Source organism: Crotalus tigris, unplaced genomic scaffold, assembly GCF_016545835.1.
Source record: "Crotalus tigris isolate CLP2741 ecotype Arizona unplaced genomic scaffold, ASM1654583v1 scf7180000017810.681375, whole genome shotgun sequence".
In the NCBI taxonomy this organism is placed as follows: domain Eukaryota; kingdom Metazoa; phylum Chordata; class Lepidosauria; order Squamata; family Viperidae; genus Crotalus; species Crotalus tigris.
In genome coordinates, this window is record NW_024096650.1 from 55,359 (window position 1) to 82,854 (window position 27,496).

The window sequence follows — 27,496 nt, forward strand, 5'->3', positions numbered from 1 at the left end:
AATGAAAACAAAGGAAATATATTGGCTTTCATTCTGTGAAGAGATAAAAAAGAAAAACTGCCTTGTTTTTCTGTCTTTTATGCTTGTGAGACTACAAATTCCTGGAACTGGCTGTGTTCTGAATATTCTGTGTGTGTGTGTGTGTGCACATGCGTGCATGCAAGCATGTGTTTAATTGTTTTATCCTATTTTCTCATAGCTTTGTTGTTAGTAGAGTCTGTTAAACAATCTGAACTGCTGACATTAAAATTTGGACTTACTTTTATTTTACACTTACTCTTTTGAGAGATGAGTGAAAGTAATCAAAATTATTTTGTGTGCATGACCTTTATAAATCAACTGGCAATCTCTTCATTTTTCATTTGCTTTTGAGCTCCCAGTGGTGCAGAATTGTAACAGATGGAATGAAATGTAATTTGTAGGTTTTAGAATATGATAGGAAACCTCTGAAGTCAGTAAATTCCATATAGTATAGCGTTTTTAGCTAAAATATGTTTTGAAAGAAGCAAAACAGAATGATTCTGATTTAATTAAAATATTGAGCTCCAAAATATGAAGTTTCAAAATCTGGAAAGGAATATTATATTCTTTATTCTGTTAATAAGTAGATAAAGACAGAAAAATAGGAGATTTCTTTCAAAAAATACATTATTTGTATTGTATTGTTATTTCTAAGCCATATTTTATTTGATTTTATCTTTAAAATACTGAGAACAATGTGAAAAAGGGGGAAATGAAAAAGACTGATGATAACATTAGCCATGTGATCATTTGGAACATTAAGAGAAGCATATTTTGTGTTTGGAGAGACAACATTTATATCAAAAAGATGATTATGATGAATTGTTGATAAGTGAAGCAGTAGCAAAAATTATGTGCTGGAAAGTAAATAATTAAAATTTCATAAGTTGTCCAAGGTTTAATTATCAATTTGGAAGAAAAAAAATCCTTCCAGAAATATTCTAAAGACATCAACAGATTTTTTATTGCTGTTACCTCTAGTACAGAAACAAAGCAAGATTTTTAGATAAATGAAATATTCACCAGTGAGACAAAGTTAGATATAACAGAGAGACAAGGAAGCCTTCAGAAATCTGTTTAAGTTATTCCAGGTTTCAACCTTTTCTATGAGTGCCTGTGTAATAACATTCCCTTTGGAACTAATCTCATGAATGTATTTATATAGAAAAGGAATCTTGGGAATGGAAATTCACATCTACAATACAAGATATTCTTGTTGGTTTTACATGTCTTCCTCTAAGAAACTTATATATTCCCTTTTGTTTATTTTATCTATGAATCTGAAATATTGGTTCATACATGTGAAATTGCCTGATAGGGTTGAATCTGAAATTGGTGTCAGTACTTCAATTCATCTGCATTTAGATGAGTAGTAAAACTATCTCCTATATTTAGTCTTCAGTTCAGATTAGAATATTTGTTTAGGTTCCAGAATTTCTTAAATGTTATAGAGGTAGTCTGTTGGCTTAACCAGATCTAGAAGGTTATACAAGTTTTGTTTAAGTTTTGCTATTTGTAAGATGTTACTCTCACCTCTTGACCAGGATACCCAAGACATTTTCTTGCTTAAAGTAAAATGGCAAAGGATCATATCATCATTTCTGAAGGTCTATCCTTTGGTCAAAAATCACCTAATGAATTTCAACTCCTGTTCCTATCTAGCTGGGCATTAAATTACACTAACTAAAATAAGTCTTAGAAACAACCTCATAAGTAAAGATTATATTAAATAATCTTTGGCATGCAGCTTTGCACACACAAACATGCATTTGGGTTTTGTAATCCATAATTCCAATATTTTAAAGGCTGCAGTCCAAGATTTTCAAGCTTTATACATTCTTTATCCTGTTTATTTTAGTAAGATTTTAAAGTATTTTTTTCTGGCTTCGAATTTTCTTATATATTTAGAAAATGATTTCTGGTGTTATTTTTGTCAAAGCCTTGGTCTTTATGTTAGAACTATTCTGTTACATCTTTGATTATGTGAAATAATGGATGACCCAATTTTCTTTTCTTTTCTTTTGCTATCTGTTCAATATATTGAAACTATTGGGATTAACCAATTTATAAATTAGAGGACTTTTTTAAAAAATTGTATTTTTCCTGAGTTGGATATAAATTATATCAGATTGATATGTAGATCTCAGACATAAAGCTATCCTTGATGATGATTAAGAACTCTGTTGTTGTTCTTCTTTAAATGACTAACCTGGACTAAGAGATTGGAGCAAGAGGTATTTTGCAAAATTAAACCTGTTTCACCTGAACATGTTTTAACTAGTTAATAAGAAATATCAAAACAAAAAACAAGGCAAAAGACAAAAGTCAAAACCCTAAGGTCAATGAGCATTCTTTCTGAAAAGTTAGTATTTGATGTTTAAATTTGTTTTGGGGGGGTCTGTCTATAACATAAGTTTTAATAACCTAGCTCAAATGCAGATTTCTAATTTTCAATTAACTTAGGAATAATTTTGTTTGCTAAAATAAAATAAATGAATGACAAGTCTGAACCTTGAAATGTTCTAGATAGAGCTTTTTAAAAAATTCCAAATTTTTTCAAAAAAAAAAATAATCATGTGGCAACTGTATAGCTCAACCTTTAAGTATTAACTTTTAACCTTTGACCTTACAGATTTTAACCAATGAAATGTCTCTTTAAACTTTAAAGGAAACAATGATAACGAGCGCCTGGCGATTGCTAGACAGCGAATTCCATATCGGCTTGGTCGAGTAGTTGATGAATGGCTACTCGACAAAGGTAAAAACATTGATTAAAACTTCAAATAAAAAAATAATTTGAACATAACCAAGTAGTGCATTGTAACACCAATAAACATAAAACAATAAATTTTTCAGTAAAACTAAATTAAAACAAATTTTAAACAGTTAAATGTAGAGTAAATATTTGCATACAGTGTATATAATAATTTCTATACATTTTAGTGGTACCACCTGTTTAACAATCGTACCCTGTTAACTTAAGGTTAAAGGGACTGTTAAATATAATCCACTAACTCAATCTATGAAGATATTCATAGCAAATATTAATCAAAACTGATAAATTATTCATAGATTATGTTACATATTCCTTCAGCTAAATTATTAACTAAATATCTATATATGTATGTAGTTATGAGATGATCTTCCTGAAACAAACAAAAATCATTTTTTTAAACTGTAGGTTATATCTTAAATAGTGGGCTGTATCATTGCCAAACAAGATGAAGTCCCTTTAACATTTGCTACCTTCTAAGGAGATTTTGGAACAAACACTAATTAAAAGAGCTTAAAGTTGTGTGCATGCTGTTATTATGAGCAGAATCCAATCTGCAAAAAAAGAATATTATGTTTATGAATATTCCTATTGATAATGGGTTTTCACTGGTGAGGATTTCTTTTTTAAAAATAGCAATGTGACATGACTCTTCATTGATATGTGTATCATTCCTTGAAATTGTTTTTACATTAAAACATTTTTATTTTGTTGCTTTTTTTTCTTTAGTTGATGGCCTTGCTGAAAGATAATCAGACATTTCTCTTTCTCTCTTTTTCTTTATCATTTCTGTTTGTTTCTGAAATGCTCAGCATAGAATATGTATCCCATGCCTTCTCAGTGTCTACATGTGTGTGTATGCCTTTTGTAAAGGAGTAACTCAACTTTCATATATGAAATCTTTCTATTAGAAATATATGAGCTATTCTTACTAACATGTTTTAAAACAGATAGCCTTATAATAGCATAACATAAGCAGAGATATATCTAATGCTTCAGTTTAATTCTTTAAGGCTAACCTTTATTCAGCATCATGGTAGTTTCCATATTGCATAGTTTTACACAAAGAAATGATTGTATGAAAGTAATATCTTATACTTATATTGTGCAATCCTTGAATATTGCACATTTTGTATGATAGCCCTGACTATCTGTCCCCACCGTATATTTAAGATAAAGAAAACTATTTGGAAAATGTGTGAGGGGAAATAGTGGGAAATAAAGTGAAGTGGCAATATTAACAAAATTCTCAGTTCGCCTTTTTGTCATCCCCACTCACACAAAACAGAGCTAAGCAGTTACACATATAAAACAGTACTGCATTCCATAACACCTCATTTAAAAGCATATGAAATATGAACAGATTTCCTTTCTTATACTTTATTACTCTCATCCTCCACCCCATAATCTGTTAAAATCATCCTCTTTAAGAGTGTGGTGTTCACAATCAACATTTTTTGCATGTATGTAATATTATTTTCACAGGGCGTCAGCTCACAATCTTCAATAGCCAAGCAACGATAAAAATTGGAGGCAAGGAGCGAGGTCATCCATTTCAGGGTCAGCTTTCTGGACTCTACTACAATGGTTTGAAAGTCCTGAACATGGCTGCCGAGAATGATGCCAACATAGTGATAGAAGGGAATGTCAGACTCGTTGGTGAAGTGCCTTCCTCTATGACAACTGAGTCAACTGCCACTGCAATGCAATCAGAGATGTCCACCTCAGTCATGGAAACCACTACCACTCTGGCTACCAGCACAGCTAGAAGAGGAAAGCAACCTACAAAAGAATCCATTGTTCAGGTTAGCCCACTGTGATTTCATTTTTTGATCTGTGGTTTTCTTTTTAGATTTCAATATATACTTGCCTTTAGTAGACGAAAAAAATCTTTAAGGTTATAATCATCAGATTATGGATGCGACATTGACTTAAATGTTGTGGAAGGAAAGCTATGTTGGTGTATGGCATGCATGTTTCTGATGAAATAAGCTATAGCTTATAAAAATGTATGTTTTTTAATATTTATTAATCAAAAAGTTGTTTTTAAATAATTAAGGTAAAAAGGTATTACCAGATTCCTTCTGGTTTTTGAATACACAGGCTGTATGTAGCAAGTGCATTTTCTGGGAGGCCATCATGTGATAACTGTGTGCCTGTGCTAATACCCAGAAAACCAGGGTATTATATTATTTTCCTTATATTAGCTTGAAAAAAAACAGATAGCATCAGGAATAAGGAATTTGTACTTTAAAACATCAACTATGCTAAAATTAAAAATTTGGACTATTACTCTATGAGCATAACTAAAAAAGCAGAATTCTGCCCTTTTCAAATTGAGCAAATTAATATGTTTACCTTGAATACCTTAGAAATAAGGAATGATACTTTTACTTGCTCCTTGTTAAACTCAACTATATACCTTATACAGGAGCAACAGTATAAGATATTTCCCTCCTATGTCCAATCCTTACCTGTCTCCCAAGCTTTCTATTGTTTATACCTGAGCCCTTCCTAGCCTAGAAACCTAAAATTTCTTGCATGCTATATGGCCAAACATACATATAACATGAAATATTGGTTGTTTCACTGGTTGTAACAAAATATAATGAAATTTCCAAGCATGAAGCAAGTGAGTCTCTAGATGCAAGTATTCATATTGCTTTACCAAACATATCCTGAATTTGGCTTAGTGCTCTTTGAAGTTTGGGCTTAGTTTGAAATGAGCTCAATTTTGTACCATTCTAGGTTTCCAGTTCTTGTCATTGTCAGCTTAACCTACCCCCTTAAGGTGATGCCTTGTAAAAATGGGATTGAGCAGTGTGAGCTATGGGTAAAATCATACTTGACTCTTAATAAATGTTGAGATGATGTTGAGTCATCCAGGCAGCCTCACTTTCAAGAGTATATAAGGGGAGGAGTGTTTGAAGGTAATCACATTCACCATAAATCAGATTGAATATAGGTTTAACAAATAGGCCATTCTCTAAAATTATTTATTCACTAGAATGTGTGCAAATGAGAACTTGCAGCATGATGTTGTGGTTTAGAATAATTTTACTTGGTCACTTCCAGCATTTTCTATTCCACTTTTTCTTCTACAGATATTGAACATTATATGGTCACTATGCACACTTAATTGGGCCATTTTTGTGAGGGAAATAAATTATTGCTTTACTATATCCTTTCCCTCCCTTGTGAAAATTATTAGTTGTTCCATTTGAATGTCAGTGCTTCCTTCTCACTCTGTGTTACTATCGATATCATACCTGGTTTGAAATAATCCAAGTAGACAAACATTTATGATAAATTGTTTCTACTTACAGAAAATTCTAGCATCTTAGAATTTCTATAGAGCATTTGCATTTATATAGCCCAAATATGGTTTGACATACTTCTTGGCTACATTGTTGTCATGAATTTGTCACTGGAATTCCGCATCTGGATATATAAGAATTACATCATTATTGCACCATCCATATATATGTATATTAATGTTATGCAGTATAAATTGTACTTGAGGGGGGACTGGCGGTTATCACTATAACAAAGGTGAGTAGGAAGATTTTTTAATTATCCAATTCTGAAGGTAATTTAAATCTGAAGATTCAAATCTTGTTTTTTCATGAAGTGTAAGGCAGGTGGCTTTTGTGTGAGCTAACTTTCATTTCATTCTGTATCATACTTCCTAAAACATATGTAAGTTAGCTAAAACGTACATGTGTAAGCTGTTCTTTATGATGAATCGAGCATACAAAAGTGGTGGTTTCCTGGATTTTTAATATTTCAGGGAATAAATAGGTTGCCGGTGTTTTACAACCTTTGTTCTTGTATTTTTCACAGCCAACATGCATATAAAGATGAAACAAGTGAAGATTTTTTTCTGGTATATACAAATTAGACTGCAATGGTTGTACTTTATCACTCCTGTCCCATCTTAGGCACAAAACCATCTGTTTGATCTTGGGTCAGTTATTCTCCCTCAGCCCTAAGACGAAGCCATTGGGAAACCATTAAGTGGTTTCATGAGGAAAGTCACCCGGATTCGAAAATAACTTGAAGGCAAAACTTTTTTTTTATTAACAACAGCTAGATTGGTGAGATTTAAAATAGCTTTTCTTTTTAATAGTATGATTGCCAAGCTACCCAAAGCCAGAATAAGACAGGCAACACAATTAAACAAACAAAAAAAAGTTGCAGTGTAAAGTGTTCCAGTTCTAATCAATTAGGCAGAGCCATGACCTTTGTAGAACAGGCCATTCTGTTTTTTCATCTTTATCTTTTATTTTCCAGAACATACCTTGGCTTCTCCAGCTATCGATTTAGCATAGTTATAGCTGGGATATCTTATTGCTGTTCTCTTATCATTGTTGCTATAATTTTATTTAATATTAAATCTGCAGTCTTTGGTTTTCCAAAGCCTTTAGGTGGCTGATGAAGTTTTAGTTACAAAGAGATTTGCACTTGAAAAATGACTTTGCTGCTACTGTATTTATTAGATGAAAATTTGGAGAAATGTTACTCCAGAGATGCTAATCCTAAATAAATACTTGTCTTCAATGTCAGCAGGTTTTGGGTTCCTGATTATCCTTATCTAAAATATATCCTATAATTAAATCCTTTATTTGATTTTTTTTTTTTTGTTCTTCTGGTTGTCCTGTGCTGAAATAATTACAACTTGAAAAATAGACATAGTTGGCAAGTATCCTTTTTAGGCTATCAACAGAATTTGAAACATTATTTTTGTTTGCTTGGGTTTTTTGTTTGTTTGTTAATGGCACTGGAAAGTTGTAATCACATCAGAAGGATTAAGAAGGAAAGAAGGTAAAAGTTTGGGGGAAATGGATGGGTATTGACAGTAATAACCCAGCTGGGAGAACCTTGGCCTATAAAGTGAGATGAGATCAAACCATGGCTACTCGTAGCAGTATTCCAGAGAAATCTTGCTTTAGGTTTTTCTAACCACCTGAGGAGTAATTCACATAGCAACTCTGTGATTATCTCAACTTTGTGGAAGAGAACTGTTGATGATGAAGAGTTATGCATACAGAGAAGTGATCAACTAAGCAAGATATTCTGACAGTATGATATGGAGAAGAAAGAGAAGACGGAGGATGAAAAATGAAAGGCTGCAAGAATTAGGCTGTGAGAAACAAGTGGGGTATGGAGAGTATAGAGAATAGCTTTGGTAGAGAGAAGGAAGATCCATTGTCAAGGCAGCAAAAAGATAAAGAGCCTGTAGAATAAATAGATTTATGAAAATATCAAAGATAGGCACCCACTAATTCACGTAATATATGAAAGAAGGAGGAGGGAAAGCACATTAAAACCTACAAAATTCTGTTATAGCCATTCTTATTAAGAGTAGTTCTGTTATTATAGCCATTCTTATTAAGAGAAATACTGTATATATTTCTCTTTCTTGTATCTTATAGGGTTGACAAAGAGAGGGAGGTAGAGAGCAAACAATAGTTCTTTGGGGTAGGTATAAAGATATAAGTGATTTAACTGGGATTATTGGGGGCTTTGGAGAAAAATGGGAGTATAAAAAAAGAGATAATTATAGGGATTGGCAGAGAAAGAATAGCAAGAGGTGTGAGGCCACTCTCAGTGAAGAATGTTTGAAACCAATCCTCATTTACATTTGAATGAGTCGTGGTGGCGCAGTGGTTAGAATGCAGTGCTGCAGGCTGCCTGCAGTTTGGCAGTTTGATTCTCATCAGCTCCAGGTTGACTCAGCCTTCCATCCTCCCAAGGTTGGTAAAATGAGGACCCAGATTATTGGGGGCAATACGCTGACTCTGTAAACTGCTTAGAGAGGGCTGTAAAGCATTATGAAGCAATATATAAGTCTAAGTTTAAGTGCTATTGCTACATTTCCTTGTCCTCAAGCTAGAAGCCTTTGGACTCTGGCTGGTTTTGCTGAATGCCAGGTCTACCATTAATAAATTTTCTCATATCCATGATTTTATTTATGGATGAGAGAGCAAACCTGGCCTATATTACTAAAGGGGAAAGAAGGACGTGTTCCCCTTTATAAACTGTGTCAGCTGGCACAGGAGAGGAAAGGTAACAGTTGCCATTTGGGAATCTCTGATAGCATTTAGAGACAGCTAACTAGATGTGAAGCATTGTCTGTGTGGATTGCTTCTATGATAGGTTGGTTTTGTCCCCTCTGGTTAGGTCCAGCAGCCTTGCAGTATCCTTGACTGGGCTGCTGGACCTCATCACAGGACTGGCAGTGAAGTTTCCCAGGCAAATAGTGCTGAGTGATATTAATTTATCTTCTATGGTGAAGAAGGTCAGAGCTGCCCAAGAATTCATAGCCACCATGGATGTGTTTCAGATCATCAAAGGCCTAATTCATGTAATGAAATGGCGCTCCCTTCCCCTGCATCCCACAAATAGGAAGCCATCAAGGGGGGAGGGAGGAGGAGGGATTGAGCAGCAGGAATCAAAAAGTATGTGCTGTCTTAAGGAAGGCTGCAGGGATCTCAGAGGAGGAAAGGACAAGTGGGGGGGAATCAGCTGCCATGGGAAGAGAGGAAAAAGCTACTATACTTTTATGCCCGCCACATGTAGAAACAAAGCTCCCACATTTATCATTAGTGTGATCTATCACTGGGAATGTAGGGGATCTAATGCAAACTTCCAATTGTGTGAGGATGGGTTATCTGGGAGCTCAGTTAACTCCTGTGCAGCAACTGCCACCAACTTACTTCAGAGTTGTGATAAGAGTAATAAAAACAGCTACACTCTTCATTCAGTTTTGCATTATCACGAGTGGACTGTTTTTGCATGGGGATTGTGTTTTGTTTTTTCCTAACGTAGGACACCTTCGACATCATAGGAAAGCAAGGGCGTTATCTTTTAGCAATGGAGATGTCCCGAGCAGCTTTTTCTGGGAAGCAAACAAACATACCACCATCCCTCCCCCACTCCGGAGCATGAGAAGACCGCTCCTTCCTTTTATAAATCGCCGCCTCAACGTAAAGCTTGCCGGGCTTCTTTCAAGCTCAGTCGTGTCTGCGCACCTGCTCGTGAGATCTCGAAGCTTGGTTTTCTTCCTCCACAGCAGAAGAGTTGGGGAACTTTCCTAGCCATCCAGGTGTCCGTCGACCGCCCACGGAGGAGCAGTGGCTTCGTAGGCCCGCCCATCCCCCCCTTTGAGCCGAGTGTCAGTTTTATAACCTGCCATCTGCCTCAAAGCACTTCTCCGTCGCGAGGAGGCAGAGATAGCAGCCTGCCGGGCAGATGCCTTCTTCTTCTTCCTCTCCCTCCTCCCTGAAACGACGAGAGTGGGACGCTGCTGGCTGGGTCACCCTGCATGAGAAAGCAGGGCTCTTTCTCTGAAAGGTGCTTTAGCTAGCTGAGGCTCCTGGCAGCAACACAGCAGACAACCTCTACCCCAATGCACACGAGAGCCGGACCAGTATCTGTGAACTCCAGAAGCAGCGCCTGAACGTGGCTCCACCCTTGCCGGGCCAGATCCTTCCTTGCTCGGGCTTTCCTCCACCTCCTGCTCCCCTCGTCTGGAGACGGATAGAGGATTGGTGTCTCGGTTCCTAAGACCATCGGAAATATGTGTTTTCCGATGGTCTTAGGCGACCCTTGTGAAAGCATCATTTGACCCCCAAAAGGGTCTCAACCCACAGGTTGAGAACCGCTGCTCTAGTAGATAGTTCTGCTGAGTTTTTAATAACCTGTTAGCACCAAGAGAAAATTATATCCTTGCATAAGCTGCTCCCTATTGATCCTGGAGAGTTTCTTGAAGATGAAATAACAAAGAAACCTAAAACAATGTGGTGAAAAGTAAATAATGTATGAGATTGGAAGCAGGTAAGAACTCATTTTTGAGTTCATACTGTGGCTATAAGAGCAGCAAAGCATAACATTTCTCTCTTCTTGTTATATCTATAAAATGCCCCCTCAGCAGCATCCTTCAAAGTGATCCAGACTTTAGTAGGGAAGGATGGGTTGGGAGATATTTATAAGACTATTAGGTGACTTCTTGGCAGTCATCATGATAAAGTGAGTGAAACCATGTTTTGTGAGATTATTTGGGGGAAGATTGAGTGTTTAGTCCTGAAGTAAAAGGATTTTTTATTACCTGAATGTTTGATGAAAGCCTTCTAGAAAGTGACAGGGCAGGAACAAATCCTTCAGAGACAGGGTGTTGCTACCTGTCTTGAAGGAGGCAGTGTGCCCTCTTCAAGAAGTCATTATTTGATCTAGATAAAGGGGATAATTATTGAATTATTATTGAAGGTGTCCAACCTTCCTTTGCAAATAATATTTTTTCAGGTGGGTGGAACTGCAAGTTTTAGAGACCTAGAGGAAATAGATTATCTGGATCCTTTTCAGTCTGGCTTCAATACTGGGTATGATACCAAGACTATACCTATTGGACTTGTGGATGACACCTGGCATAACTAGGATGGAAAGTACAACTCTCCTGGTATTGCATTATGTTTGTAGCCTTCTTTAATATCTTTCATAGTAGATGTATGAATTAACTTCGAAGATTGGGAGTGGCGATGGGGCACTGGTATGCAATAATTCTCTGCTTTCCTAAAGAGATGGATCATGTGACCATGGGGATATCGCAACAGTTGTAAGGACCAATTATAAGTTCTTTTTTTCCATGTTGTAACTTTGAATTATCACTAAACAAGCGGTTATAAGTCAAGGAAACCACTGAATTTTCTTTACTGGCGAAAGGTGCTATGTTTTAGATGACAATGATCCAGCATGGATGCTCAGTACCATTATCCCTAAAGAGAGTGGAGGATGTTCAGCATCTGGCAGGATGCAGTTCAGTCCCTGTGTGGAAACTCCTTTAAATGTTACCTTTCTGACTAGTTCTGCTCTTCTTGTTTTGGACTATTCTTTCTTTACATGCCCTTGCTGCTTCTCAGAAAGTGAAGGATATTGATTTTAGAACTTTATGAAGCCCTAAAAGGAAGAATCTTACCTTTTCTTCCAACATTCAGTTAATTGATGCAATAGAGAAAAGAGGCAATTGAATATTAACTGCTAATGAAAGATACTTAATGATGGTACAAGCAAATGTAAGCTTAAAGAGAAAATGAGCTGATAAAAAATAAATGATCTAATCAATTAGAGATTATTTGGTCCATTTGCAGAGTTATTGAATTCAATTAAAGATTACAATTCTCATTTTAAAATCATTCTTTAAATCCCTTATGGTTACTTATGTAAAAATTACATTTCAAAATGGAGCTAGACTTGTTGTACTAAACATAGGTTTTCTTCAGCAGCAGTTCTAAGATGGTATGAATACAGTTAATGTGGCATATATTAGAAATGATCAAATACCTCCCATTCATCACTCATACAGTTGCTCACAAAGTCACGTAGTCTTTATTGACCCAGGAAAACGTCCAAAATGGAATTTCTAGACAATTGTTCCATATGGCTAGTTTCTTTCTTTCATAGATCAGACTGGTGGAGAGTTCTACATCTATATATAAACTTGATTACTTCTGGGATTTGCCACTTGCCTGAGTCCAACCTCTGTGATAAAGGATCGTCTACTGCAGGCATGTAAAACCACCGGCCTGCGGGCTAGATTCCCCATTGCCAACAGTGGGGAAAAAGTCGTGATATGTTGCGTGATGTCACATGACATTGCGAGTTTGACATGCCTGGTCTACTGTGTGGCATGCACATGGTGCGAAATTCAATTTGGAACTTTCCTAGGTAAGGCTGGAAACATCCAGCTTTAAACTGTGTATGCCAGCTGCACTCATTACAGATAAGACAGATTTCTGGGGGAAAACTGCCTGAGTGCAGGATAATTTCCCATACTTCTTGTGCTCCAATCCTAGATTGTATCTCAGCTCCAAATTCTTTCCAGTATCCTAATCTTGGATTATATCCCAGCCCCAACTGTCTTTCGCATTTCTATCCTGTCTATTCTCCATTTTTCAGTTCTTGATGAGACGTCTTCATGCAAAGGCATGTAATTTTCTGAAACAAATGACAATGGATTGAAAAATTACTTAGAAACAACTTTCCTTACTCAAAATCATAATTCCTCCTCCAGGCCTGCACACTTTGTAACTTAACCAAATTTAATCCTTCTCCATTCTAATCTAGATTAATTATGTATTTGATCCTCTTCATGCAGGATACTTGACTTTTTGTAAGCCTAGTAAGAATCTAGTGCCTGTTGCAATTTTCATAGACGGGAACCTTTTGCAGACCCCTCCCTAAAATGTCTGCTTTTGATTTGTTCATCATACAGTATAATTACCATATTTGAAAACGAGTGGGGCCTCTTAGTAAATTAGGGCCTCACCCTAAGTTCAGCAAGGAAGTCAGAAGGATTTATAGCTATCTGGAAGATAGATTTGGTATCTTAAAATATTTTCTTCATTTCTTCAGTAAGATTCATTCTTTAATCATGTCATATTTGTTGACTGGTTTAGGCTATAAAGGAATGTTGTTCACCAGTTTAGCTTTAGAAAAAATACATCTCTGATTTTTGTTTAAAATCTTGGATTTCCTAATTCTTTGTTGTATGATAAGGCGGTTTGTTTTATTTAGTGTGTTCATGTGTTTTTGTATATATGTATGTAGGCATGTTGTGTGTTTTTCTCTGACTCCAAATAGTTACTCTCATTCAGAGATTATCTTGATTTACCTGTTGCTGATAGACTACTGTGGAAGACACACTTGAGAGGCCAGTGCGTAAACATGTCATAAACAGCAGCTGAGCCTGTGTCTTTATGTTTCAGGGTATGATTGCTCTAAAGGCATTGGAGGGCAGCTGCAGCAACAATTATTACACTGAAAGAACACATCTTTGACCTAACATTCAAACACAGGATGAGGTTGAATTTGGATATAGGGACGCTCTCTTTAATTTTGCTATCATGCTTGGAATCAGTTTCTGAGAAAGTGGTACTGATATTTCCTCTATGCAGACATAGTAGACAATTAAGTTTGTTTGCTCATGGTGCTATATACCTAGGGTCCCCAACCCTGGGATACTCACTGGTCTGTAGCTTGTTAAGGAACCGGCCTGGAAGTGAGCAAGGGAAGCTTCATCTGTATTTGCAGCCATTCCCCAGCACTAGCAACACCACCTCAACTCCATCTCACATCATCAGGCATTAGAACTTCATAGGAGTGTGAACCCTACTGTAAGCTGCACATGCAAGGGATTTAGGTTGCACATTCCTCCCCTATGGGTCTGTGGAAAAACTGTCTTCTACTACACTGGTGCCTGGTGCCAAAAAGGTTGGGGACCGTTGCTTTATATCATGAGCTATCCGTCCATGGGATAATTCATGGGATTCCCAAAGATATTTAGAGAATTTATTTTTGCTAGCAGCTTTACCAAGGTCTTTGACTCACATGGGAATATTCAGGTTTAAAAAATGCAACCAAAACCAAATATGTTTTTCAGTACTTCTCCATCCCATTTTTAGTGTTATTTTTTAAAAAAAAATAAAAATGAAGGGAAACTAGCATGATCTAATGCAGAGTTCCAGCTGAAACATAGTCTGTATTTTCAATAGAAACAGAAACTTCTGCAAACTGTTTGTAGATAATAAAACAACAGATGGCTACTTTGCTTGTCTTATGATATACAGATGTTCAATACATATTGGCCACACCTACTATGGCAATCCTCAGTATGTCTCTACTAACTCCAAAAGGTTAAAAACTCCTGAATTAGACATGGGAATGTTAATAAAAGGGTCACCATGTAGGGTATCACTAGCATCAGTTCCACTAGAGCAGGGGTGTCAAACTGCCAACCCACAGACCGGATGCATCATAGCGAAACTGCGCGCACCCCATTGCTGGCAATGGCAAAAAAAAGTAATAACACATCACGTGATGTTGCGAGTTTGACACCCCTGCACTAGAGTGAAATCTTAAATCTCCAATGAACTCACAGATACAGTGAGGTTTATAAAGGGTGGAGTAGGAGGAAAAGCGAAATTGCAAAAGAATGACTGCAGAAAAAGAAATGATTCTGGGAAATCCTATTGTCCACAAAATTAAAAGATCTCTCTTTACTATCACAACCAATTTATAGAAGTCTTTTCCTAAAAGTTGGATTAAGAAATGGATGTAGAATCTGTACTCTTTGCAGAGGATTTCAGTCTTTTGGTTTGGATTTCTTAAATCCAAATTGATCTGAAGGGACAAATGCAATCATAGCTGTTCTGACAAGGTGCCCAGGTCATCTAGAACTTAGTGCATGTTTGTCCACATGAAAACTTCATTTATTTCTCCAATAACCAATTCAAATAATTCTGTTTTATTTCAGTGAGTTGGAAACTTGCTGGTGGATTTGGGCATCCAGCAAAGTGAGTGATGCTGTTCTTTGCATGCATCAGAGCAGCTACCTTCCAAGAGGTATTAATCAAAAAGCACAGGATGCTTGGATCAGCACCTTGCAACCTAATTAAAACCAAGCACATTAAATAAAGGAAAATGGAAATGGTTCTATTCTTAAACTGATGCATGAGCAGTAAGGTTGTTTTTACACGCGTTAGTGAATCTTCACATATTTTATAGTGACACATTTATAATGGAATCAAGGTCGTTATCTAGAAGAGAATATTATCCATTCCCCTGTTTTAATTATTAATAATGAAAATGATCTGCTACTAGGTTTATAATATCTTTTCCTATAAGCTTTTCAGTTAAGGTGCCCTTTGATGGTTTCCCTGCACTGTGGGACAATAGGCATAACTCCATGAAGTGCTGAAATTGCTCCTTTCGTGATTCCCATTGAACATATGAAACTGTTCTGCCTGCCAAAGTAGGCAACTGTCCATCTAAGCTAGCACTGGCTCCCGCAGAGATGAATAAGCCATAGGTAGTGAGGGACAGCCCTTAATTTTTTTTGGGGGGGGGAGGGAGGGAGGTAGAATGGCAAGAACTGCAGTGAGCAAATCTACACCACCCTTTGGTATTTTCCATCTCAGCAAGATGAAAGTTCTGCTATCTTTTTAGACTGTGAATTGCTACTCTGATCTATTATGCCTAGTAGTGGTTTTCAGAATCTCTCCTCCCCAGACTTAACCACTTACAGATAGAGAGACTATAGATGAGATATCACAAATGTCAAAACTATCATCACTTGGTTTGCACAGTTTTGAAATTAGAGACTGGTATATGAAAAAAAAACTTTGTTTGATTAGCTCTTTTATTATAGCATGATACAGAATCATGCTTGATAAAGCTTGTGGTATGATACATAGCATGGATCACTTAAATACGTCTGACTATAATTTGGTATAGCTGAAACTTTTCCTGTTGATTTAGTGATCACTGCCATTTGGCAGGCACATGTGGCAAACTGAGAAGAGTTTTAAAACCTTAAACTAGAAATTGAGAAAATACATTGAAGGACAAATAATTTAGTAGAAATATGCAAATTAAGCATGAGGAAGTTGTAAAATACAAAGACAGATGGAACTGGTCTTTAGAGGAGCATCTCTAAAACTAATAGCATATACCTGGAACTTCTACTTCTTTGTAAGTATCTTAAATATATAAAAAAAGAACAACTTCAACCTCCTTTAGGGAATATATTCCACCACAGAAGGGTTGGGTTTTTTGTTGTTGTTTTTTTATTATTATTTGCATTTGCATTTGTATTTGAACATGTCAACTTTTGTTTCCATGCCCTCTTTGGCCACTGGATGGAGACAGTTCTCTAAAAGCTTCCAAACAAATATTTCCAGAAATGACACTTATTCACTTCATAGATATACAGTACTCCCAGCCTGTGGTGTTGGATTTGAAAATTTGGGATAATTCTCTTTTTTGTCTGCAATATTTTTCCCACTAATGGGTTTCTGGTAACAGTCAATTGTGTCCACTTATTTCAGTTATCTCACACTTTTTCCCACCAAAGATGTGATTTTGGGAATGGGGTTATTGATCAACGTTTGAATGTTATCTCTGCAAATTTATGTACCAGTCCATAATCACAATAAAATACTCCCAGCAGGGTAAAATCTTTTCAGCCATGTATTTTAACGCTGGCAGTAAGCAAAAAAAAGGAACAAGAGCAACAAATAAAATTACTGAAAGAGACATTATATCTGATGGAGAAAGATTTCACATACTTGGGAGGAACTTCTAGAGAGAACTAATCAATAGTTTTATAGCAATGGCAATCCTATCATTGACATGAATTCAGATGATCTGATAGCTTTATTACCAAATCTGGTCATCAGTAGAAAATGAAATATCCAGCCAGCAGCTGTCTAAGATTATATATTGACCTAATAGCAGAGCTAGATGGAAGACAGTTGGTTCATAAACACAGTTTCTCCATTAACACTGCTCTCTGCTTGTAGATAAACAAGGGGACTGGAAGTTTCTAAAGGAGAATAGAAAAAGATGATATGTTCTTTTTGAAAGCCAAGGGATGGGAACAGAACTGAAAATGAAGCAGATAGCTATAAACTATTTTTAAAAGAGTATATCTTCAATCAGAGCATGGGGAGGAGGGAGACAAAAGAAAGCATATTAACTTAATAATAACAATATCATAAACTAATAAATGCCAAGGTCTAGATTTTTGCCTCATAAAATCTTCAATGGCCCTATGAGTGAAAGACTCTCAATCATTTTAACCGAGAATTTATAAGAACAAATGTATATTAGCATCAGTCTGGTTTCACTCCATTAACCTATCTCAAACAGGAAGCCATTGCTTATGAGAAATGCAGGTACAACTTGAGAGATTTAATGCTTCAATGATGCTTCTCTTCCTGCCTGGCAGTGACAGTTTGGACCCAGCAATAGCAGATGAAGAATTACCTGCAAACATCTTTACTCTTCTCTTCTACACCTATGTACAATTTTGTACGTATATGACCTAGTTTTTGGTTTGTGCATTTCATCAATACCACTTCCTAATTTTCATTTCTTAATTTTCCCATGACATTTCCCATTGTAGGAATGGGGAGAAATCCCATTTCTGGAGGTTCAGACAGAGTAAGAATTAAAAGAAAACCTGGACCTCTTACTGCTGTTTAATGGATGGAGGGATCAGAAGTTCACAAAAATTTGAACACCGAAGAACCAATAAGTTGCAAGAGCTCTTCTAAGACCAGCTTTTTAAAATGGGAATGGTGGGAATGCTTCATTTTTGCTTTTTACCTTTGGTGTATGTTTCTTTGCAGGACCACTATTGTGTGGAACTGGCTAAAAGTCATAGAAAGTGAGGGAGGGAGGGAGAGGGGGAGGGAGAAAGGAAGGAAGGAAGGAAGGAAGGAAGGAAGGAAGGAAGGAAGGAAGGAAGGAAGGAAGGAAGGAAGGAAGGAAGGAAGACACCTGTCTGTGGAGGTCCATCTTGCAGATTAGGAAATTATAGAGCAATCTAGGAACTAGTGAAACCACATGTGAATTATAATGCGATTTTGTTTTAGGGATTGAAATTTGAGTGATGAGACTTTTGTTTTATGAGGAGAGTAGGATCCTGGCTTTAAAGAACCAGCAGCTGAAATAAGCATATCCAGAAGTTGTGGGGGTTTTGTATAGTTATTTGTTTGTTTTTCCTTTTTTCATGCTTTTTCATCTTATTTTTAGTTCTTTAGCATATACAATAAAGACTTAAATCCTAAATGAATCTGTGATGCACATTCTGGGGAAAATATTAGCCAATTTTTCCTTCCACTCAAGATGCTGACTAAACAAAGATTGCTTCAACACTGGAAGTTTTTAAGAAAAGACTGGACAGCCATTTGTCCGAAATGGTGTAGGGTTTCCTGCCTGAGCAGGAGGTTGGACTCGATGACCTCCAAGGTCCCTTCCAACATTATTATTATTATTATTATGGATCAACGCACAGTCAGCCAGATGTTCAGACTGGATTTGGCATTTTGTCTACCTATCGAGTCCTTACCCAGGACCTGGGATAGGCAGATGTGGATGTTTGATGGTATTACAGGTATCGTCGCAGGATGGAAGCAGTTCCTAGTAAGGCCGCCTTTTGCAATTGACTAATAGCGAATTTGTCAATGCCAATGGTGTTCAAGTGGTGCTCCAGTTGTTTTGGGATTGCACCCAAGGAGCCTATTACTATTGGTACTACCCTTGCTTGCTTTTGCCACAGTCTTTCTATTTCTATTTGTAGGTCTTTGTATTTTGTTATCTTCTCCAGTTCTTTCTCTTCTATTCTGCTGTCTCCAGGCACTGCCACGTCCACTATCCAGACTTTTTTGTCTTTCTTATCGACAATTGTTAAGTCTGGGGTGTTATGTTGCAGGTGCTTGTCTGTTTGAATTCTGAAGTCCCAGAGCAGTTTAATTTTATCATTTTCTATGACTTTCTCTATTTTATGATCCCACCAGTTTTTGCTTACAGGCAAATGATATTTTTTGCAGATCTTCCAATGCACCATTGTTGCTACTTTGTCATGCCGCTGCTTGTAATCAGTTTGTGCAATCTTCTTGCAACAGCTTACCAAGTGGTCCACTGTTTCTTCAGCTTCTTTGCATAGGCGGCACTTACTGTCTGTTGCTGTCTTCTCAATTTTGACTTTATATGCATTTGTCCTTAAGGCTTGGTCTTGTGCAGCCAGAATTAGTCCCTCGGTCTCTTTCTTCAATTTTCCTGCTCTTAGCCATTGCCAGGTCTTGTTATTATCTGCTTTCCCAGCTATTTTTTTAATGTATTGGCCATGTAGTGCTTTGTCTTCCCATGCCTCTATTCTGTTCTTCATTTGGTCTTTCTTGTAGGCCAGTTTGGTCTCTCCAGTAGTTAGTAAGCCTTCCTGATATACTAATTTCAGTGCATCTTCATCATTGTTCTTCAGATATTCTTCCAAAGCCATTTTTTCTTCTTCAACCATCTGATGTACTTGTAGCATTCCACGCCCACCTATTTGCCTTGGTAGATAAAGTCTGTCAATGTCACTGCGTGGATGAAGGGCATGATTCATTGTCATTATTTTTCTTGTTTTCCTATGCATTGCTTTTAGTTCTGCTTGAGTCCAGTCCACTATTCCAGCTGTGTACCTAATGACTGGAATTGCCCAGGTGTTGATTGCCTTTATGGCATTTCCTCCATTGAATTTGGACTTTAAGATCTTCTTCACTCTCTTGATGTATTCACCTCTAATCTTTTTCTTGACTTCAGTGTGCTTGACATTGTCAGCTTGAAGGATACCCAAGTATTTGTAGTAATCTTCCTCATCCAGACTCTTAATGTTATTTTTGTGGGGCATCTTGATTCTTTCAGTTTTCACTATTTTTCCTTGTTTAATAGTAAGTGTGGCACATTTGTCCAAGCCAAACTCCATAACATGTGATCTTAACTTGCTGTGATCTTAACTTGCTGATCTTATTTTCTAGTCTAACCTTCCATTTTTCTGGTGCACTGTTTGTTTGTTTTTCTTCTTTCTTGATTTTGCATCCCATGTATTCAGTTATAACTGCAGCTGTGCTGTACATTAGTTGGTTTGTTTCTTGCAGTGAATTGGTGCTTATACTTGATATTGCAGTATTTGCATCTTTTAATGCTTGTGCTAGCTGTTTCTTTGGAACAAGCTTCAATGCAGGCATCCTTATTCTGTTGTTTTTGTGCTGTTCTAGATGCTCAGTTATTCTTTGTTTCAATTCTTTTATTTCTTTAGTTAGAGGGTTTTGTTCTTACTGAGGTGCCTGGTTTCCAAATGAGAACAGTTGTATATCTCTGCTGGATTCCTTCACTGCCAACTCCCCCTGGTTTGCCTCTACATTCTGAATTACTTCTGGTAAGGCTTTGATTTCTTTTCCCTGGGTAAACCTTTGCAGTTCGTCCAATTCTGTTTCTGTGAATACTTTATTTCGTATTATAAATCGGCGTTGATCTGCTAGTCTCTGTTCTGTTATTTCTGATTCTGGATGTTGTTCTTTCCAGAACTGGTGCATTCGTTTTAGATATCCTCTCCTTGTTGGACTTGATCTGTAGTAACAGATCATTATTTCTTTGTTTTCAATCACTGTGTATCTGCGACGGGTAAACATCTTTTTTTCAAGTAGTTCTGCAGCTGCTGGCCCTGGTTGCTCAGCCAACAGTCCTGAGTCCTGTAACCCATTTTTCACCTGATATCTAGGAACTCCAATATCTAGCTTGGACCTTGTTAACCTGGGCGACATCCGAGCTGTTATAGCATTCTGAAATTTATGTCTCGCCATATTTTTTATGGGAGAGACACTCTTTGTCTGACTCCTCTGATGAGACCTGTCCAGTATGGTTGAACCTCTGGCATAGTTCTCATCTTCCTCAGAGTACACAGGTCCCACAATCACGTCAAGGTAGTGCCTCACTGGGAGTTTATTATTATTATTATTAATATTATTATTATTATCATCATCATCATCATCATCAAGTAAAGCATGGAATAGATGGATTTTTGGGGGGAGAGGAGGGGGAGAAAAGTAGTAGCATTGCAAGGGGTTTCTTCCCAGTTGTAAGGATACAGTAAGATTGTGCATGGGGCATTTAGGGATCCCCCTTCATGAAAGCCAACAGAGCTAACTCACCAGACTGTGTGTGTACACATACCCTGTTTGCCACATATATTTTGCTGAACTTTGATTTTAATATCTTGTTTAGAAATAGAATCTTTATAAGTCATCAACATTTTCTTGATGTGGTTGTTAAAGAAATATAATGTCAGCTCCTACAATCTATGAAGATTATATATGTGACCATGTACAATACAGAGCAAATGGGTATACACCAATAACGGAAAAAATGCAGGCAAATACGCCAATGTTAGTATAGCCGTATTCTACAAGCAGCATCCCACACCATCGCCTGCACTGCGTACCTCTTTAATACTGATGGCAAATGCCCATATGGATTTGCCCACAAAGCATAGATGGCAGGACACAATTAACATGGACATAAAATTCATCTAGTTGGACTTGGCTGCTGCATTTGATCATATGAAATGGTGTTCATTGATCTGAAAAGTAGAGTCTGCATCAGCTGGAAAAGCTAGGATGATAAAGAAGAAGAATTTCCTACAGTCTAAGACCCAGAAAATTGTACATAACAGCACAATTAATTACTAGAATACATTTCCAGTGACATTACTGTAAGCATGACAATTTAGATCCAAACCATGCTTTTATTTTACATTTACAGTTAAAACTGCCACTTGGAAAACAACGTTAAAAGAGCCCTTCATAAAAGCATAGAATTTAAAATGTTATATTAAACCCAGAATCTATTTTCAAAGATAAGGAGAGGGAGGTGTTGTGTCCTGAGCCTGCAAAGGCAGGCTCGGGACGTTGCAATGGTCCTGGGCAGTTGCAAGCTGCCCGGCACCAGACTGAGTGGCGCCGGCTTCGCGTGCCTAAATGTTACCTTTTTGCCTGGGAATGCTATTAAAGGAGTCAGAGAGGCCTGCGAGCCTCAGAGCTGTGACGGAGAGAGAACTACTTCAAATAAAGGGCTGTTGGAATTACAGAATGTGCTGTATTCATTCGCCATTGACTCGAGGACTCAACACTGGTGACGAGGATGGGATTGCTTACAAAAAAAAAAGAAGAACTGTAAGCTTACCCAAGAGTCCTGAAGAGAGGAAGACGGCATTAAACTCAGCACCTGGCCTGCCAGTACAGCGTCGCTGGAGCTAAGCTGGTTGATAGACCCCTTCCTAACAGAGAAGCAAGAATGGCGAAGATAGGGAGACTGTCTGAATTCGATGTCACGCACCCAGAAAGATGGGAGTCTTATGTTGCCAGGGTAGAAAATTACCTTAGAGTAAATCAAGTAAGAGAAGATGGCTTGAAGGCCGCTACTTTGCTGTGTGTCTGTGGTCAAGATGCATTTGAAATTGCTGAAAATTTGGCAGCCCTGCTCCTCTTGAATCTGTCACTTATACAGATTTAAAAAAATTATTGAAGGAACATTTTCAACCCAAGTTGTCTGTTATTGCATGGAGACATCATGGGATCAAAGAGCTGGTGAATTGGCTAAGGAATACATTACGGCCTTAAGAAGAGCAGCTAAGCCTTGTCATTTTAAAGACTTAGAAGAAAGGTTGAGAGCTGCCAGGCTGCACAAGCGAGGCAGGAGAAAGCTCAAGTTGCTTTCAGAAAAATTGGGTGGGGTGGTTTCGAGTAGTACCATAAAACTACTGCAGGATTCTGGCACCTCCGGCATAGATTGGGGGGCAACTGAGTATTGTCTGAAACCCGAGACAATCCCGTTACGGGGCTTGGGAGTGAAGGGATGCGTTCCCTTGATAGGTCCATTGTGGACTTGGAGGGCTCTACAGAAATGCCAAACATTGGCAGGCATACAGAGGGGCCCGAGAGCCTACAGTTAGGCAGGTCAACCAGGTTCATGGGGGAGCAAAGTACTGGTCTGACGAGCCCAGTGGGCAAGCAAGCAGACCAGGCAACGGGACACAGTTCACGGGGACCACCAGGGTTTAAGAGGAAGCAACTCCACTTCATCCTTTGCATAAGAGGAAGAAGGGGGTTCTCAGAACCTAAGGAGGTCACAGACAGTAAAAAGATCTCCCAAGTATCTTGAGGACTTTGTAACCCTGCTGTCAAAGCAGGGAAAGTGAGAGGGTGCCTGCTGTTGTGGGAAATGGGAGTGTGAGCATTGGGTAGTTAATTCCAAAACAATACCCCGTACCATTTGTAGTGTGGCTATTGCACAGCTGCAATAGATGTGCAGGTTTGGGGTTGGCACACCACGCTCGTGTTGAGGTCGCGTATAACTACCTATATAGTTAATAAGTCTCATCCGGGGGGAAGGGGTGTTGTGTCCTGAGCCTGCAAAGGCAGGCTCGTGACGTTGCAATGGTCCAGGGCAGTTGCAAGCTGCCTGGGACCAGACTGGCTGGCGCCGGCTTCGCACACATGGGCGAGACGTGGAGCGCACCTAAATATTACCTTTTTGCCCGGGAATGCTATTAAAGGAGTCAGAGAGGCCTGCGAGCCTCAGAGCTGTGACGGAGAGAGAACTACTTCAAATAAAGGGCTGTTGGAATTACAAAATGTGCTGTATTCATTTGCCGTTGACTCGAGGACTCAACAGAAGGAGTTCATTTTTATTTAATATTTTAACCACTATGTTTCTTCAGATTATTTCAAAAAAGGCTGAAAGTATGTAGGAAATCTCCTTCAATTTTTCAGAAGCCAGAGTAATATGGATGAATAATGGTTTCAGTACAGCCATTGTTAGGCAATGAAGAATGGTCATAAAACTAAATGAAAACATCTGCACTTTTTACTTAGAAAATAGACACAAAATTCATTACTAACTTATGAGGTATATTTCAGCAGAATTTTTTTTAAAAAAATCTGTAATTCAGGCCATATGTAGTTATAGCTATAATCAGATAAATACTGTTCAATATAGTAAGTAATATCTTACAATAAATAGCATCCTTAGTTATTTCATTCTGGGTTTCCAACAATTGTTTAACAGTACAGATGGAAAGCATTTCACTTTTTGCCAGGCTTTCAGGCTTTGCTAATTAATAGATTTAATTCATATATTCTTTAACAGTGTATTAGCACTATGTATGCTATTCTGGAAATACACATCTGTTAATATTGGTACCCATATAAGATCTGTATTAAACCAGCCAAGCTTTAGTAGTTTTCAACACGTTGTTAGAGATATAGAAATAGATATAAATATATAAGAGAGGAAAATAAGTAACTGTTTCAAAAGAATCCCACTCTAAAATAATCTTCATAACTAGAAATGGAAATTTTTAAATACTAGTAGTTAAATGAAGTTTTTCTAATAATCACAGAATGTAAGGGTTGACAGAGTCTGGGAGATTATTTCAATTCTCTGCCTAATGCAATAATTCATTATGACAGCATCCCAGACAGATGGCCATCCAACCTTTGTTTAGACATCACAAGCAACAGGAAAGTTCATCATCTCCTGAGGCATCTGTTCCACTGATGAGCAACTCTTACCATTAGCAAGTGTTTCTGATGTCCTGTCAAAATCAAGTTGTAATTTAAACCCATCGTTTCTTATCCTAACTTCTGGAAGTACTTTATGAATGGTGCATATGTAAATTATTACTGTTTGTAGACCAGTAGCCAAACAGAGATGATTATAAATGAATGCCTGATTTACATTTTAAAGAGGAACAAAATAAAATCAGAGAATCAAAACTGTAGAAGATCTCCTTGCTGAGTCATACAGCAATTGACAATATTTGATTGAAGTATATAAAATGATATAAATTACTATATTAGAAGACCTATGTCTGTATCTGTTTTAAGGATTCTAACACATAATCAGTCCCCAAAACAAATTCACAAGATCTTTCCCCATATTTTATATTCAAACATTTATTTTTCAGTAGCCTGGGATGGGGTAGAGCTGTAATGAAATGGGGGCTCCCACTGCACTAAGGCCTAAACACTAAAAGTAATTTAACTATCACATATATTCCAGAAGTCAAAATGTAATACTATAATTAATTCAATAAAATGTATTAAAGTATATCAGAGGCAATCAGGTACTTGATATTCAGAAGTTACAGTGAACAATCTAAAGATCACTCTCTCTCAGCCCAACTCACTTCACAGAGTTGTTGTGAGGACAATAGGAAGAGGAGGAAGGAATGCCTTGTGTTATTTATAAAAGTAGTGTATGTAGGGTTAAAATCTAATAAAAATAAATAAAAAGCCAAGTGAATAAGAGAAGTAAGTGAAAGGAACTTTTGCAGTAGTTAAGCAAACGACTTACTGATAAGTTATTTGATTCTGGATCAGTTTGGAAAAGAAAGAGGAAATTTACCTGTCCTTGTCTACTATTTTGTTATGTGATGGAAGCTGGCTTAGCTCCTTTCGCAGCAAAAAAGAGACAAATTAATTAATTAATTAATTTGAGCAGGAATCTCATTCTTTAGATAAAAGCAAAGGGAGTAAAGAGAAAGAGGGAGGGATGTGGAATCTTACTTTGAATAAAAACAAAAGAAAAGGGATGGGGGGAGAGAGTTGTTCATTACCGCAATCTCTCCAAACTAGTTGAATAATTTTTATACTTGTGGAATTAGCAAACCAAGTCTTTACCTGAGTATTTTGAAAATAGAAAGAAAAAAAGAGGATCAATCTCATTTTTCCTTTTCTTTTATACAATAAGCAGCAAATAGAGGAGATCTGCCAATCATCAGCTTTACTTCCGTAGAAACTCAGAAATTTTGAATACCAAATTAATATTTTATTCTGATGTCTGGAAATTAGATATTTTCCCCCACATTCAGCATCATAAAAATAAGAAATGAACAGAAGGTGAAAAGAGAGATTGTATCTGAGTGTATATAAGATAATGTGTCGGGGTTAGTATGGTTTGTTGTGTAGTGTATCCTATATTTCCTTTTTGGCTTAAATAGGATATGTTCTTTTAAAAGTCAGATATATGTGTTTGTATGTGTGTATGTATAATGTATTTAGTATCCTATTATCCTATACTTTTTGGCTTAAAAAAGAAATTTCAAATCTTAGGTCTTATTTGGCTAACTTATATGGCTGTTGCCCATAAGCAATGTCTGAAATTGCATAAGTGCTAAAACAGAAGGGAAAGCATTAACAGTGGCTGTAAGGACTGCTTACATTGAGTCCCTTTGCCTGCCTTTTAATAGAGGCTTCTCCTTTCACCTCCGTAAGAGTTTACTATCAATTCCCCTTGTTGGGATTGGGGACATTACCTTCTCCAATGATCATTTACATGACCATTATTACCAGTGGTGTAAAGTGTTATGAAGAAAGTCACTAAGCAGCTAAGAATAGGAAAGGAGGGAGGGGGGAAGAGGGAGGGAGCTTTTCTGATGCACCTTGCTAGGAAACACATGAGGAAGGCAACAGGAAGTTGGAAATCACTCCTGCTTCCCCTTACTTTTTTTTTTTTTTTGCTTGCCTTTGGTCATTCTGTTCCTCTGTTTCTGTAAGAAAACATCTCTGCAAGGAAGATCCAATTGGATATGGGTTGTCTAGTGCTATGTATATATTTTTAACTGTTCTGGTTTTAGTAGCTTTTGATGTAAAAACATGTTTCAGGGCAGAAAGAATAAACTCAAGAGATATTGGGTATACAGCATAGTCTTCTGTTATGTTAGCCAGTTCATAATTAGGAAAAGATGCAGCAGCCACTGCACTAAGAAAGTAACAAATAGGAGAGAAATGTCAGAAAGGAGGCTTCTTAGGGAGGAGTCAATTTATTAGAAAAAACAATGAACAAGGTGAAGCATAAGTAAAAGGGCCATGCTTTTGATTTGCTTAATGGCTTTCCTGGTAGAACAAAGGTTGTAAAGGTTGGTACAGGTGGGTTGGATTCCTTTATTTACCAAAAAGATTTCCAGGAAAACAATGGCTATCACTGTTTACGCAGTAGGTGGTGTGGAATGGTATGGTTGCACTAGAATGTATTCCTTATTCCTGCCATGATTTTGCAGAGGAAAACAGAGATTGTTAAAAGAAAGGACAGCTCCAAAAGGGGGGTATTTTTCTACCATACTGGAATAGAAAACCATCCCAGACTTACTTATTCACCTTCTTCTGATAAGTAATTGATACCTGAGGAGTCCTTGGTGCTCTCTGAGCTGGGTTGTTTGTTTGCAGATATTTCATTACCCAAACAGGTAACATCAACTATTCAAGCTAAATTTCAGATGTAAAGAGGTACCTGAATCTGAAATGGGATGTTAACATGTCT

The 27,496-nt window shown here is 37.3% G+C and overlaps 1 protein-coding gene across 2 annotated transcripts in view; it reads left to right on the forward strand.

Annotated features, from left to right (window-relative positions):
* The first annotated feature begins 2,695 nt into the window (after window positions 1-2,695).
* LOC120307705 (neurexin-1-beta) overlaps window positions 2,696-27,496 on the forward strand; it is a 111,689-nt gene continuing 86,888 nt past the window's right edge. The window contains exons 1-2 of one of the 2 annotated variants that reach the window (XM_039342728.1): window positions 2,696-2,779; window positions 4,280-4,599. In XM_039342728.1, coding sequence (XP_039198662.1) covers window positions 4,399-4,599 — 201 coding nt within the window. In that variant the 5' untranslated portion in view covers window positions 2,696-2,779; window positions 4,280-4,398. Of the gene's footprint in view, window positions 2,780-4,279; window positions 4,600-27,496 lie in introns of those variants that run through there. The other variant, XM_039342726.1, reaches the window with a different exon arrangement.